The sequence below is a fragment of the Phymastichus coffea genome, unplaced genomic scaffold (assembly GCF_024137745.1).
Source record: "Phymastichus coffea isolate CEN01 unplaced genomic scaffold, Cenicafe_Pcof_1.1 PCOF00027, whole genome shotgun sequence".
Classification (NCBI taxonomy): Eukaryota; Metazoa; Arthropoda; class Insecta; order Hymenoptera; family Eulophidae; genus Phymastichus; species Phymastichus coffea.
The window spans coordinates 4,023,259-4,038,686 of record NW_026706838.1 but is presented as its reverse complement, the minus strand read 5'-3'; the positions used below and the strand labels follow the sequence as shown (position 1 = coordinate 4,038,686).

The window sequence follows — 15,428 nt, the reverse complement described above, 5'->3', positions numbered from 1 at the left end:
AGGGGTACGACGGCGAGCCACGTCCTCATCCCTGCGGTTAAAGCTAGAGGCTAGTTAGGCCCGATGCTCTTCCCGAGACAAGAGGATCGCTTCCAACCTCTTCTTCACGCCGAGCGACTAACGCCCGAGCAGCTTCTATCCGAGCCCGCTTCTTCCTCCCTCCCCGACGCACCTTCTTTCGCCTTTCAGGCGCTGCATCGGTTCCGGCCATCTCTTCAGTCAAGGGCGCTGGTTCTGTGTTCGCTAGGGACTCTAAGATCGCTCGAGGTTGGAGAGCGTCGAGCACACCACGCAAATGTACGGGCGGAATGCCCGAGCTACGAGCCGTCTGCACTCGAGTCATAATATATGCTCGATATGCAATCGCACACCGCTCACAATTGCTCTTGGACACATCATAGCACCCACAATTGCGGTAGAATATTCGGGGGTTGCCCACTTCTGGACACCGCGACCGCGGATGGAAACCGGCTCTGCAATTAAAACAGAGATACGGCACAACATTCCGATCTACGTCGAACGGTACCGGGGCCAAACCATGCAAAAAGGTGCTTAACAGCCATCCACGGCTGCGGCCTCTGCGGTGCAACAGCACGAGTCGAAGAAAGTTAGAATAGGGAAGCCCGCGATATCCCGCTCGTCCGGCACACACAGGTGAACACCGCCTACTCTCGATCTCTCGCCGGAGTTTCCTCTATAGATCTTTCACGCTCCGGGATTTTTGCCGGCGCTGATACCGAAGCAGGTTCATTCGAACATCGGACAGGTTCCTGGGGCGGAGCGATCGTGCGTGGCTGGTCCCATTCGAGCTGGGTGTGATATGGAAAGATTTCCAGGGTTGGCATCGCTCCATCAATGGTACGTATCTAGTGTCCTCCACGCAGCGGAAGCTGTAATCCAGTGCTGCGCGTGGCAGCCCGCTCCTCGTCCGTCCTGCGCTCGGTCACCTCCTCGTTTCGACCAGACCTTTCATCTGCGATCGCCTGTGCAGGCCTTCCCGGACGTCTTCCTCCAGCTATACTCTGCTGTTCTTCTGGCAACTGACGACTACGGCCGATTGTTACGTGCCACCGCAGTCGGCTAGCTTTTGATGGCCGGTTTTTACGTTTAACTCTTGGACTAAGGGCTAAAATGACTAATGCTAAATGAAATTTCTCCTTCCGAGGCCGATGAACTCGTCAGAGTGCTATCAGAATTCTCTTGCTCGCGCACTTCTGATTTAGAGCTGAAACTAGTACTGGCTTCATTTACAGCTTCAAATGAGATAGCCACGGAACTTGATCGGCTGTCCGTCCTTTCTACTCTTCCGGCCGAGCTAGGGTACGATGGACCACGTTTCCTGCTCTAAGCCGGGAATCGAAGAAGCGTCCGCCATCATTCTCTCTCTTGCTGCCGTTCTTCTTTCTTCAGTCGTCTGTCCCTCATTCAGCGGAGAGAATAGATTTTCAAAAGAAAAATCTAGATCTCTGCGGCGTCGTCTCCTTCGGCCCGTACCTCTCTGAGCTTCTGCTATTCGTCGCTGTTTATCCTCTAAATATTCTGCTGGTGGGACATTTGACACTGAAGGTGGCCACCGGAAAGAAAATCACGGATCTAAGTCTTAGAGATGGAAGGGTTTCCACTCCAACGGGCCAGGAACATGTTCCGCAGGCTTCACGGGGACCAAAACTTTTGCCACCTCCGCAGGTCTTTGCGCGTCCTCTTCCTCTTCGATAACTTCTAGGAGCCCATTAGTGAATCCTCCCACCAAGATCTTCGCCGTTCTTCAGTCAGTTGCCTCTTTCACGGGAACATCCTCAAGATTTTCCATCTGAGGGACAGCCTTAGCGGAGAGAGCTACTGGACTTCGCAGTAGAAGTTCCTCCAGCTCGTACTCCATTACTACGCTGTCCGCTTCCATAATTATATTCTCTTTTGTATTTCGGACTCCACCGGGGGTCAAGAGCTTCGGCTCAACGCGCGCAAAGCGGAGCGCAGAAAGCTCATCTGCCATGGTGGTCAATACAGGCGAAAATGGGGTTTCTAACTATTCAGTCTCCCTCTCCCGGAGCCTTCCTCGAGGAGCACCTTCCACGGCACTACTCTCGAAGGATGCCTCACTGGGACAATCCCCCAAGTTCGGAGGGAGCGAATTCTCGGACTCAGCCCCGCTCACCACCATTCCGAGCTCGAGCGTATCCACCTGACCGTCCGAGGCCAAACCGATAGGACTTGCGACCTCGGGTGTCGGGGACATCGACTCTCCCGTTCGCTGTTCCATCTGTAAAAGAAAACCAACACCGTTACTAACAATCACACTACATACACATCAAAGAAAGAGCAGAAACCAATAAAACATGCATTAATACATAACACGACTCGACATCTCACTCTAAACGACACTATAATCACTGGATCTGGCCCACGACTCGCGACGGAACGTATCTTTTTAAGTCTTTAACGTGCGCCATCGGGACCTGTCGCTTATCTTTTACTTCCAACTCATATAAAACGTCCGAAATCTTTTTGACTATCTTATACGGACCTCCAAATTCAGGCTGTAGACTGGCGTTTCGCCCCAGCGCCGCATTCAACAACGGATGGAGCTTACGCCAAACCAAATCCCCTTCGCTAAACGTAGCATATCGGTACGATAGCTTCCTATTGTACGCATACTTCTGTCGTTCTTGAGCGCTCTCAATATGCTTACTCACTAAATCGCGTAGCGCGTTTAACCGCTGTAAGATATCTTGCCAAATTTCAGGACTCATTCTGATCACGGGTACTTTCTTCTCTACCTCACGTCTTAGGCTTTTCGCGAGCCGCGGATTACGTCCAAAGTTCAGAAATGCCAGGGAAACTTTCGTAGAGGACTGAGTCGCGATATTTATCGCGGGCCTAAGCTCATGAAAATATCTATCCCAACCTCTGTGATGGTTATCGACAAAAATAGCGATCATAGTCTTCAGGACTCTGTTCACTCGCTCCACCGGATCACTCTGCTGGTGATAGGGGGAACAGAACACGTGCTCCTCGCCATACTCGCGTAAGGTATCCTGAAAAACTTTACTCTGATACGCCTTCGCGTTATCACTAACGAGGTAATTCGGTGTTTCCCATCGCAGCAATATTAATTCCTCAAATACGCGTGCAAGCGACTTTCCGTCCACTGAACTCAACGGTTTAAGCTCTACCCATTTCGTGAACAAATCCTGAGAAACTACAATTTACCGGTAACGATTCTTACTTCTCGGCAACTCCACCACGTCCGTCGCGACCACCAATCAAGCGCTTTCCATCAACCCGTGAGGCGCTCGTTGTTCGACCTTGTACCGCTGACACTCTTGGCACTGGTCAACAAAGCTCTTCACGTCATATCAGACGCCTCGCTAGTAGTACTCGCGAGCTACGTGATCATAAATTTTTTCCTGTCCAAAATTCCCTAAGGACGGCGCACAGTGCGCATCTCGCAACATCCTTTCTCTATACTCGAGCGGAACTACGAGTCACCAACACTCTTTGCGATTGATAACTGGGTCGAGCAGATGATTTGTCATGTACCTGTACAGTAAATTATCCTCCACTTTCCAATTTCTGCACTTCTCAGGCCGCTCGAGAACCTCCTGGCGCCTTTGCAGGTACCAAGAATTCTCTATAGCTGAGAACTCGCAGACCTCTGCCGCGTCTTCGAATTCACAGGAGAGTGCATCTGGGACGCGGTGCAAAGCACCTTTCCTGTTCACGATCTTGCAATTAAGCTGTTGGAACTCCAGCACCCATCGCTCGAGTCGCTCCACGAGGTCTCACTTATTCAACAACCTAGTCAACGCGCTGTGGTCCGTCACCACCACGAAATGAAACCTCTCGATATACGGCCTAAACTTCTTGATTGGAAAGCGAACCGCTAGAAATTTGATATTGCTAACCGTATACCGACGCTCTTGTGAGTTCAGCATGCGATTCGCATAACAAATCGGGTGCTCACCATCCTCAAATGTCTGCACCAAGCACGCCCCTACCTTGTACGAAGAACCGTCGCAGCGCAGATAAAACGTTCGTTCAAAATCTGGCCATGCGAGCACAGGAGCCTTCATGAGCGCTCCTTTTAACCGCTCGAACGCCTCCTGCTGCTCGTCGCCCGACACCCACGGTTGATTCTTCTTGATTAATTTCGTGAGTAGTACTTTGATATCGCTTTCCTTTTCGATGAATCGCGCATACTACCCGACAATACCCAAAAATCGTCGCAATTACTCTATGTTCCTTGGCGCCGGGTAATCCAGGATCGGCTGAATCCTTTCCGGGTTGGGGTGTAGGCCTTCGCAGTATAGTCGGTAGCCGAGATATGTAACTTTTGTGCAAAAGAAGTCCGACTTTTCTTAGTTTATCTCTAGGCCTACCTCCGCTAACTTATGGTCCTCGAAACTCGCACTCACTACCAATAAATCGTCCATATACCAGAATACGTTCGGCGAGTACTCCGGGCCAAACAAAGCGTCCATAAATCGCATAAACGTTACGGGGGCATTCACAAGACCGAACGGCATTCTCTCGAATTCCCACAGTCCTGATGCCGGTACCGCAAACACAGTATACTGTTTGCTATTTTCCTCTAACGGGATCTGCCAAAATGCTGACCGTAAGTTAATTTTTGAGAGAAAAACCGCGCTGCGCAGCCGGTCTAAAATCGAATCGAGATTAGGCATTGGGTATGCATTGATTTTAGTTACTTTATTCACCGGACGGAAGTCCAGGCAAAATCGATACATTCCGTCTGCCTTCTTGACGATCACCGGCGCGCTACTCCACTGACTATCCGACGGTCTTATAATTCCCGCGCGCCACATTCACATCGTTTCCTCCTGCGCAAAGCTCAAGATCGGAGGTGGCATTCGTCTCAGAGGTATTTTAATAGGCCGCGCGTCATCGACGTCTATGATATGCTTAATCAAGTTCGTCAAGGCCGGCGCGGTGTCGAGTTTCAGCACAATACGGTGCAGAGTGCCAACACCTGCTCTCGCTACGTTTCACGATATTTAGTCAATCCCGCACATTCCGCAAATATGTATACCGACCTATTCTCGTTACTTCCAAACGGGATCCACATTCTTGAGCCTTTCGGCCTCCATTCGCGTCTCTCGATACTAAATTCTTCCATCCACTCGTTCCAAAAGTCAATACCGAGTATCAGACCGTGTGCGCACCTCGCCACCGCGCATACAGTCAAGGCTCCACAGTTTCCGCCGATCTCCAGGTGCAACTTCAGATCTCCGAGCGCACCTGGTTCTTCGCCCGAGACTCCCTTTACTACTATAGTCGGAGTTTTCAGTCGCGACTTGAACCCCGGGCCTACGACGGTCACTTGCGCACCCGAATCAAGCAGAGCCGCGTAATTCGTACCGTTGATATTAATCGTGACGAAAAACCTGTTCTCGACTACCGCTATATGTGCTACATCCTTACGACTCGTTTGCCCTGTAGTAGAGCTTCCCGAGCTTGCCTCGGCCTTCCCCTACACTAAAACAAAAGGTACTTCCACCACCTTTTTCAGTACACTCACGTCTTCGGCAACGACCCTACTGTCCTTCGACGACCCATTCGTTGTTAAATCGACCAGAGCCGGCGGTCTCAGGGAGCGTCGCAGCGGCCCCATCGCTGCTGGCTCAACTCGTTCATCGCGCCGCTTCCTTACCTCAAAACCCGCTGGAGAGCTCAAGGTGCGTAAGGTCGGCGTGTTCGCGGTTTGCTCGACTTGGCCCCTGTTCAGCGCTTCGCTGGTCCTGCTTGGGTTTTCGCCTTCAACGGCACGGCCTAACTCGCCGCGACCGGAGCATCGCGGTTCCCCAAAACCTACTCTTTTTCCCCGTTCGTTCAGGCTCTCCTACCATGACCTTCTCCGATCCCGTTAAGCCTCGCGATTCGTCCTGTGCCATGTCCCCTGACTGGACGCGGGACCTCACTCAACGCATTGCCTCTGTCTGACCTCTGCCCCTCGAACGCTCGTGTTAGCGCGGACAAACGGCAATCTCGCGACTTATTAGTCACTCCTACCAATTCAAAAAACTCTTAACTGTCGGAATTATCTACTCTCAACCGCTCGTATCTATTCGACAGACTTTCCCAGAAGACCGCTCTCAAGCCGGTCTGCTCACTACACGCGTCTTCGACTATGCGTACACGATCCGACCTCCATTTCTTTTCACTCGTTGCCCTATCGCCTGTGCCCGGCGTGTTGCCGTCGAATGCAAACGCCGCCTTGCCTATCTCGAGCAACCCTCTCTCAATTACGCTCGCCAAAGCATGCTCTCTGCGCGCCGATTGTCTTTAACGCCAGCCATGCTCGCTCGAGCCAATTTACGCAGAGATCGGTGAACAAATACTGGGCCCCGCTTGCGGGTTTCCCTGTGCTTTCAAATTACCGGCACACGTACGACAATCCTTAAATACAAAACCCGGCGTATCACAAACCTGACACGATACCGAGGCCCCTGGACACGCGTTAGCATAATGCCCCAGCTGTTTACACTTGAAACATCGCGGCGCGTTCTCGCCGCCTCCGCGACTTCCTCCAGTGCCCCGGCCTGGACACTACGCGCTTGTATGTCTACTCACCTCGCACGTAAAACAAATTCCACTAAACGGGCGACTACCTGCAAGCCCGCCACTATTCCGATGCCGCTCCCCTCTATGCTACGGAACCAAACTCGGCGGCATCGCACCCTGCTATCTCGCCTGTCCCGAATCATTCGCCTGGGCAGCCGAAGGTGCGGCGTCTCCCGCACTCAAACCTCCGGTGCCATCGCCTCGCCGCTCAACCGTATTTCCCTGCCACGGCCGCGAGACGTTCACCGCGACCTCTCCGCCCGTGGAGGCATTTTTCCTCCGTTTCTCTCACGCATGCGACCGAGCATTCTCTGATCGCTCAACCGGGGCGATTTTGGCTTTCTTCTCCGCCTCTACCGCTGCTGCATTAGCAGATCTCTTCCCAGATCTCGAGGCGCCCTTATAAGCTGCACACAAGTATGCAATCAGGGGCCGGCGGTGGCCGCCAGCGCTTCTCTCGGTCGGTCGCATTGCTGCTCATACTTGCAGCCTTCCCGTTTTAATTCCCTGATAGACGAAAAAGACTTCCGATACAGGACTCTCGCGAATGTCGGGTCCAGGTCTTCCTTGCAGATGCTCACCTGCCTCTTTTCGACGGGGGGCGATCAAAACGCCTAACTATACACTGGAACTCATTGATGTAGTCATTCAAGGACTCTCCCTCGGCTTACGTCCGCTGCGCGACGCGGTTTTACACGTCGCAACACCGCGCGCGATCGGCCACAGCTCACTACGGGCTCGACCGGGCTTACCGTTCGCCTATCTTCTGCCCCCTCGCTATCCACCATTCCGGTCATCGTCATTTCCCGCAATTTCTCATGGAGAATACTATCGGGCGGTTCTGGAACGAAGCCCAACGCGAATTCTCCAGGAGCTAACGGCAGATTCAACTCAGGTTTTTCGCGCGCGATCATATAACGCAACATGTGATCCTGCAGGTCCTCATACGTGCCATTCATGCATAACTGGCTCCTCTGTAACATAGCCATAAGCTTAGCCGGTGGGGTCGTGGTGATGTGCCACTTCAGCGCTCGTACGCCTCGATTCCTCAAGATCTCGTGCATCACGGGATTTATCGGTCCCGGGAGCGGTATCGTGACGTCACTGTTCTACGAAATCTCTCGGCAAATGATCCATCCTTGACACGAGTCACCGGCAAGATCCGTGACCTACACCTGCAATCACGCGACAAAACCTTTCGGTACCGATACACTGACTCTACACAACAAACGTTTTCTACAATTACTCAGGTGCGACGTTACACACCTCTGGTCGGGCTGTGTAAAACTATTCGAGAAGATTGAGGATTAACGCAATTCCTTCTCGCACTAGGTACCCTCGGCGGACTTACGCCAAGTGTTTACCCTCGCATCCTACAGTTCCCTCTTTCTCGCAACAAATACTACACAACAAAGTCAAATCTCATAACATGCACATTAGCCGGGCTCTAGGGCAAAGACGTGTCAACTGTTCAGCGGTAATCCGCTTAGCAACAACACTACTCGACTAGGCTTTGTGCCTCACAACCAAAACAATTAACGACAATCGGTGACCTTCGGAACACTAGTCTGAAAGCACACCCGTTCAGGCACAAGCGCAGCGACGACAGTAAGCGGTGATGTTTGCTATCAAATTAAATAAAAGATAACAATTGTTCATATTGAAACTCGGTATTTCGACGGCCCGCGCGGCTCTTAGCTTGCCTTGTTTCGAAGGCACAGCTAGCCTGCGTGAATGTAAACAAACCGCTCGGGTTACCAACCAGCGCGATTCGACCGCTCGCGACTCACAACAACAAGCGCTAACTCACGCTGTTCGACCTTTGCGCGGCTTCGAACGCGCGCTTTCTACCCAGCCTTTGTCCTCTCAAATTCCTTGACTTCGAAATTCAACAAGTGCGTTTCAATCCACACACCGTTCCTCTCAGCCTAAAAATTACCAATTTTTCAGCTTTCCCCACAAGGGATGCCGTGTAACACTATTAATTAAATTTACCAACGCGTTTTAGGGAAATATACATTTTAATAATTCCCACGTGCTATGCAAGGGCCCTTGCCCAAACGTCGTGTCACAAATTATTTAAAAGGGAAAGGTAAGGGAGGCTCTTTCGCTCCTCTGAACGGTGACGATGGGCCTCGTCACTAAATTGGCGTTTTAGGCTTTGAATTGAGAGGAAGGGGATGACGGGCGCACACTATGATCACTCCCGATATTTGTTAACAATGTTTATTCTTCAACGTTTAACAATCAAGAGCGACGACGCGGGTTTACGCGTCGACCTTTACGGCTGCGTGCCTTCGCTCGTGCGGACAATCACACGGGGGCACGTTACGATAGTTGAGAGGACTACAAAGGAGGACCTCGCCTTGTTCACCGATTTCGCCGTGCTTCCGGATGATCGCGAGCACTTCGCCGATGCGTCGCGCACTTGCAAATAAAGAGAGAGAAAGAGAGAGAGACAACCTGACCTGGTGAAGGCTGCTGCCAAGAAACGCTGCTGGTGCTGCTGGCAGGAAATGCTGCTAATGCTGCAGGCAGAAAATACTGCTGAAGCTGCAGGCAGGAAATGCTGCTGGAGCTGCAGACAGACTTGCAGCAGGTCTAATTGGATTCCACGATGACTCGAGCATCGATGGAAATTCTCTCCGAGCTGTACTCTGCTCGGCGTCGTTTCGCTCCTTTGTCTCTCCTCAACTATTCGGTTTTCTTGCGTGCGCACGCTCGGCCGTCACAATCGATCCTTATGACTCAAGATCTCGGCTCGAATTCTCTCCCCAACCGTTCGCGGGTCGGCTGGAGCAACGCCGGCGGTTTCGCTCTCACGAGTGGATCGCCGCGGGCGCTCGTGCTCGCTTACTCTCTACTCGTGACGCGTCAATCTGTCTCTATTTTTCTTGCTGCAGCCGCTCTAGCTCCCAATTGGCTCCTAATGACGATGTCCTGCTCAAGTATTGGCTCTGAAATGAAGCAGTGTGAGCATCGGTATCGGTTTGTAATTTCCACCACGCTCGTCAGGGCATCAGCAAAGGAGCGAGCTGCGAGAGAGAGAGCGAGCCAGACAGGGTCGGCTATTCTAGCCAGGGCCCCGTCATATGGTTCATTGAAATTACTCTTAATGACGCATTTTAATTGAACAATAAAAATTGGCATAAAGTAGAGTGACGTCACACTCCTTAAATGGTCATTATATTTGATTCTTGCTCTAATACAGTAATATAGTACGTGAGGTGGCACCGTTTAATATACTAATAAATAGGTGTAGATTTATGAGTTTAGCAGGCTGCCATAATACAGTGAAAATAAGAAAACAGTCTAAGAGCTCATAGAAAGGACCGTTACAAGTTAATAATATACTTAATTCGAGATACATCTGTATAAGACTATTTAATTTCCAGATAGCATTTTTGAGTTTGTTCATTATACCATCTTATTGACTAGTACGGTCAATAAATTGAATATTGTATCCATTCTTTGCATTAATTTTTCCATCATGTTTTTGAATTTGTTGGTGTTTTCGTCACTAATATGTTACGAGTACTTTGATCTAACTCAACAGTTGTTTGTTTTGATATTTCTATCTCACTTGGATAATTTTGTTTCGAAATTACCGGGGCGTATGTAGTATTTGGTCTGACTCTGTTGATATCAGTATTAAAATTTTGCTGAAATTATGTATTGTTTTGATTGAATATTTTGTCTTCTAGTCTAAAAAATAATATTTGCTGTAAGTTTACGTATTGGATATCCTTTATAGCTAGCCGGGTGATTTCCTTTGCAATTCGCACAGATTACTTTTTTATTTTTCCTTTATTTTGTTATTTTACCTTTATATTAGCTCGATCGCTAATCTGATTGTTTGAGGAAACTTACACTTGCCCAATAACCATTAGTATTTATTGCTCGCATCCTCTGCGTCCCTTTTCCTCGGACCTCGCGGGAGGGATTTCCCCTTCCTACGCAATTTTCCGAGGGCATGTGCTACTCCGCTGAGGGCATGAAGGCTACTGGTAAACACTTGTGACACGCCTAGAGCTTGGCCTGCTGCCAGCTGCGAGTCTTTCGTCTTGTCGAGTCTACACGACTTAGCGTTGAATTCTTCCACTAAATTTTATTTGAATTAAATAAACACAAAACGCTTTTATCTTCAACAATATATGTCACTTATAATTTCATTTACCCGCGCTCACGTAGATAAACTTACAATGATAACAAGATCACAGCACTGAAGTAGAAAGATCTCGCCGATCAGCGCAAGACACAGACGATCGCTCGCGGCCTCGAGTGCAAGCAACAGTGTGTGCGGCATTGGATGCACGCCACCAGTAACCGGTTTGATTACAGGAATCAACCCTAGCGAAATACGCACGAAAGAGTCCGCGAACTTTTTAGTAATAGAAACGCACGTGGTACGGATAAGATGGGTATACGTTCGCAGTTCGGCTCAATAGCTACAACTCACGCGGAAGGGATCTCCTTCCTCTCTCCAACTTGTCTCGCTCGATCATCAAAATTCGGTGGCCTATACGCTCTATCTTACTTTCTCATACTTACTTTATTGGCTGCTAGGAAAAAAAGTACATTCGTGTATATAGAAAATAATTGTAATTGTGTATATAATAATAATAATAATATAATGTAATGATAATTAGGAGAGTGAGACATAATGAGAGTAAATCGATCGTTATATAGTTTTTAATTCTTCGATGTTTGCTGAACGGTGCATGTTTTTTAATACTACTTTGAAACCTTTATCTTCTCTATGCTCTTAAAAATTTAAAACTATTTTTTTTTGTTTTTTTTTACGATTACTCTAAGTTTATTTTCAATCTGTTTCACGTATTGAGATAATAGGCAAATGTTGATGTTATTAGCTATTATATATATATGTAATAAACAGCAGTATACTCTAGTGAGTATATTGTATTTGTTTTACAGTATGATTGAAATAATTATGGTAATTTATTTGGGCATTCGTTAGTTGGCTGGTGTTGGCGATGGATCTCTTGAGAAGATTGTTAACAAGTTTATTTTGATGGTTTAAAGGACATAATTTATAATATTTTTACGAAAAAAATGTTTCTTTTTTTTTTTTTTCATTTCGTACACTATAATAAAATAACTAAGCGATTGACTTATCGCGGTGAAAACTTGACAACGAAGTGACGTAAAGATTTTATAAATATAAATATTTGCATATGACAGTTTTAAAACCCTTTCCAAATCTGTTTTTTGATTTTTCCTAACTTAATTATTAAAAAATTAAAAAATATTTCAAATAACTATGTCGATTTAATGCCTTTTTATAGTAAAACAAAGTCAGACCAAAACATATTTATATTTTAGAAATCATTTGAAAATCCTAAATATCAGTTGTAGTCTTTGAAGAATTATATGAACTAATTCATTCCAGTATTAAAATAAATTATAAAATTATCAAAATCAATGTATGTAGGAATCTGTTCAATATAAAGTAGTAAGAGAATTGCGAGTTTCCAATACTTATACTTCTTTAAAAATTTCTGCAAATATTAACTTGGGATCGTGTGACACACACACACACACACACACACACACACACACACACACACACACACACACACACACACACACACATATATACATACACACACACGATACAATATGTACGAATTTTCTCAGCTATTACTGTAAAAATCATCACAATTTTCTACAGATGATTAGGCACATTTAGAGCTTTATTTATTTAAATCTCTGTATAATTTTTGGAATTTTTCGTTTGGAAAAATATCAATTTATACCAATTATAATACCGTATGTTATTATTGACCATTTATATTTTATAATCATTATTCACATGCCTAACATTTTCAAATATTTCAAATATTTATCATTAATTACAGGTTGGAATACGAAAAGAGAAATTTAAAAAAGGATAAATAGGAGCTTGTTGCTTTTGGTGAACTCTCGTAAAATTTCAAAATATTAAGGAAAAAGGAATTTACATATTCTACAACTATACGTTCATAACTTTGAATGTAAATAAAATTTTTGAACAGCGTATTCATTTTTTCCTTATTTTATATTTTATATTTTTATTGATATATGTAATTATTGATATAAAATGAATCACAATAACTTGTAATTTTTCCACAACCATATAATATAAAATCATTCATTTAAATTAAATAACTTTTAGCTAATTATATTTTTCGGAAGCATTTATCGATTTTTAGTTTATTTAAATTATATTTATAAAGTATCAAGTTCAATTTATCTGTGCTTTATTTGAATAAGAAATATTGGTATATAACGGCGCAACGAAATAGTTTTATCAACTTTCAATATCTAAATTCATTAGAGTGAAATAACATAACCTCTCTTTTGTTGATTGTATGATCAATTCTGTAGACTTATCTTTACGGTTGATTATTCAACAATTTAAGTAATAATAGACAATGAATTTTATAAGCTTTATTGATACAATATTGATATATATTTTATTACTCTCACAATTTATGGTCTAACTTGAAAATCTAAAATTGAAAACTAACCCTCCATAAAATCAATTATCAAATCAACAACTCCATATATTTTTCTTATAAACATTTCACTGGATATATATTCTTAACCTGATCGGTACTTTCTCATCAGGCAAATATTATCACAGAATATTATTAGTTCTTGAAGTCATAATAATAGTAACAATATCGTTATCACAGAAACATTATTTGATAAAAAAACTACCAATCAAATGTGACGACTCAATTTTACGACACGAGACATACATATCAAACAGTCTATATATATTCTATGTGATGTTTTTGTGATAATATTTGACTTATAAAAAAATACTAAAGAGGCTGGGAATATATCCAACGAAACGTTTACAAGAAGGATTTATGGAGTTGTTGATTTGACTTCATTTGCTTCTACAAAGGTTGGACTCTCTTAATATTTCAATTTTAATATTGGGTTATTGATATAAAAACTCAAAAACGCATGCCCTCAATAATCACACTTCAGAATGAATTTAATTCTATTACTGCTCATTCTAATAATACCATTCTTATTAGTTTTGTGTCCTTAATGTCTAGACTATTTCATACTATAATATATTCTAGATTATTTCATATTATACATGAGCACCGTTTGAAGCGACACATTCGAATTTATGAATTTACTGTTTTGATATCATACGATTATAGTTTTTTTGTTACTATTTGCTTTAGTTTGAATATATGAATATAAAACATAGCTCCTCTGGATAACACAAATTAATCGATTTCTAGAGAATCTGATGTCTCAGTGATTTATCAATTTGGATAATTTTGACTTTCGCGGCATCACATATATAAATTATTTTTTTTAATACTTGATATAATATAAATATTAACATTTTTTATATAATTGTAATGGTGTTATATACGACAGAACATAATACATGTTTGATGGTACAATTCAATATTTGATACATAAGCAAGTTAATACTTTATTTTCAGTATTTTTTTTTATAATCTATCACTATTTGAAGTAGCTAAAATTGGCAAGTACTTTAATCAAAAACTTATTCTTTCATAATTTCTTTTAGACAAAATTTATTGACTTGAATACAATTTTTCATCATTGTTTAAAATCAATAAAGTTTATTTAAAGTTTTCTGTATTTTTTCCCATCTCTATTACTCTTCTTCTAGATTAACTGTTATACGCAAAAGGAAGTAGTCGAGACTGCACTTATTAGTGGAGTTATGCAGCATGCTTTAACAGTACTCTAGGCAATTCTGTTTTATATCGGCACTAGTTTTTCTTTTCTCGCATCTTAAACATTTTTTACGAAAAGAAGACAATAGTGCAAATATCTCGTATTCATAGCAATAATCCTTTTATAGTAGCAGTGCCTATCACTTATTCTAGATCATAGCAAAAAGAAGATTTTATTAACTTGCAAAACTTCCGTTGATATTTGTGTTGTCTCGTTTTTAGTAGATAAATTCGGTGTCAACCAATTACTTAGTTTTTATTGTATTATAATTTAATTCCTCGACATGTGGAAATTTCTCTTCAGTACTTTTTATGCGGTATGATTTTTTAATTAATAAAAATTATTTAATTAAGAAATTAAAAAAAAACTATTTTGTTTCCAAATTGCTGTCTGTCTAGTGAATTGAATAAACAAAATACAAAAATATTATCTAATTTGAATTAATATTTATCTGGTAGACATGGTATGTTTATAGAAACCGCTCCAGTTTTTGCTAAGCCTTTGTGCGATCCAAAAAAATTATTATTTTCATAGTCATCATAGTACATTACTATTGGCAACGCACATTTATCTTCATATTTAGTACATTTGTTTCTCCAGTATTCTCCTTGAACAAAGTTTGAAGTAGTTAAATTATTTGATCTTAAAAAGTTAATATAAGATATAGTTTCATTAAAAACATGAGGTAACTCAAAAAAAAATTTTAAAACTTTTCTCATAGGAATAAATTGAATATAACAGTTTCAATAAGAACTTTTCGTTCATATTCTTTTCTCTCGCCAATAACGACATATCCGCCAATACTTTTAGGATCAACATAAATTTTAAGTTGTTTAAACCGATTAAAACATTTATATTCGCTGTCGAAAGAATCTAAAAAAGTATCAAAAGACTTGATAATAAGATTAATTTTTTCTTTTATCGAATTGTTTAAATTTAAACTAATAACTTCTGATTGTATGTTACTTAAAAACTTTTTGAAAACGTTTTCTGTATCATTTATTATAGATTGAACTCTACTTTGACTGATATCCCTGTATTTATATACGTTTGCTACGTACGAAATACTTATTTTTTCTAAATAGTTACTTTTAACGTGCTCCATA

The 15,428-nt window shown here is 43.3% G+C and overlaps 1 protein-coding gene across 1 annotated transcript in view; it reads left to right on the top strand.

The window, feature by feature from the left end:
- The window catches only part of LOC131675637 (ethanolamine-phosphate cytidylyltransferase-like), a 41,871-nt gene extending 29,167 nt beyond the window's left edge, over positions 1 to 12,704 (top strand). The window contains exon 3 of the mRNA XM_058954675.1: positions 12,462 to 12,704. Coding sequence (XP_058810658.1) covers positions 12,462 to 12,501 — 40 coding nt within the window. The 3' untranslated portion in view covers positions 12,502 to 12,704. The remainder of the gene's footprint in view (positions 1 to 12,461) is intronic.
- The last annotated feature ends 2,724 nt before the right edge of the window (positions 12,705 to 15,428 follow it).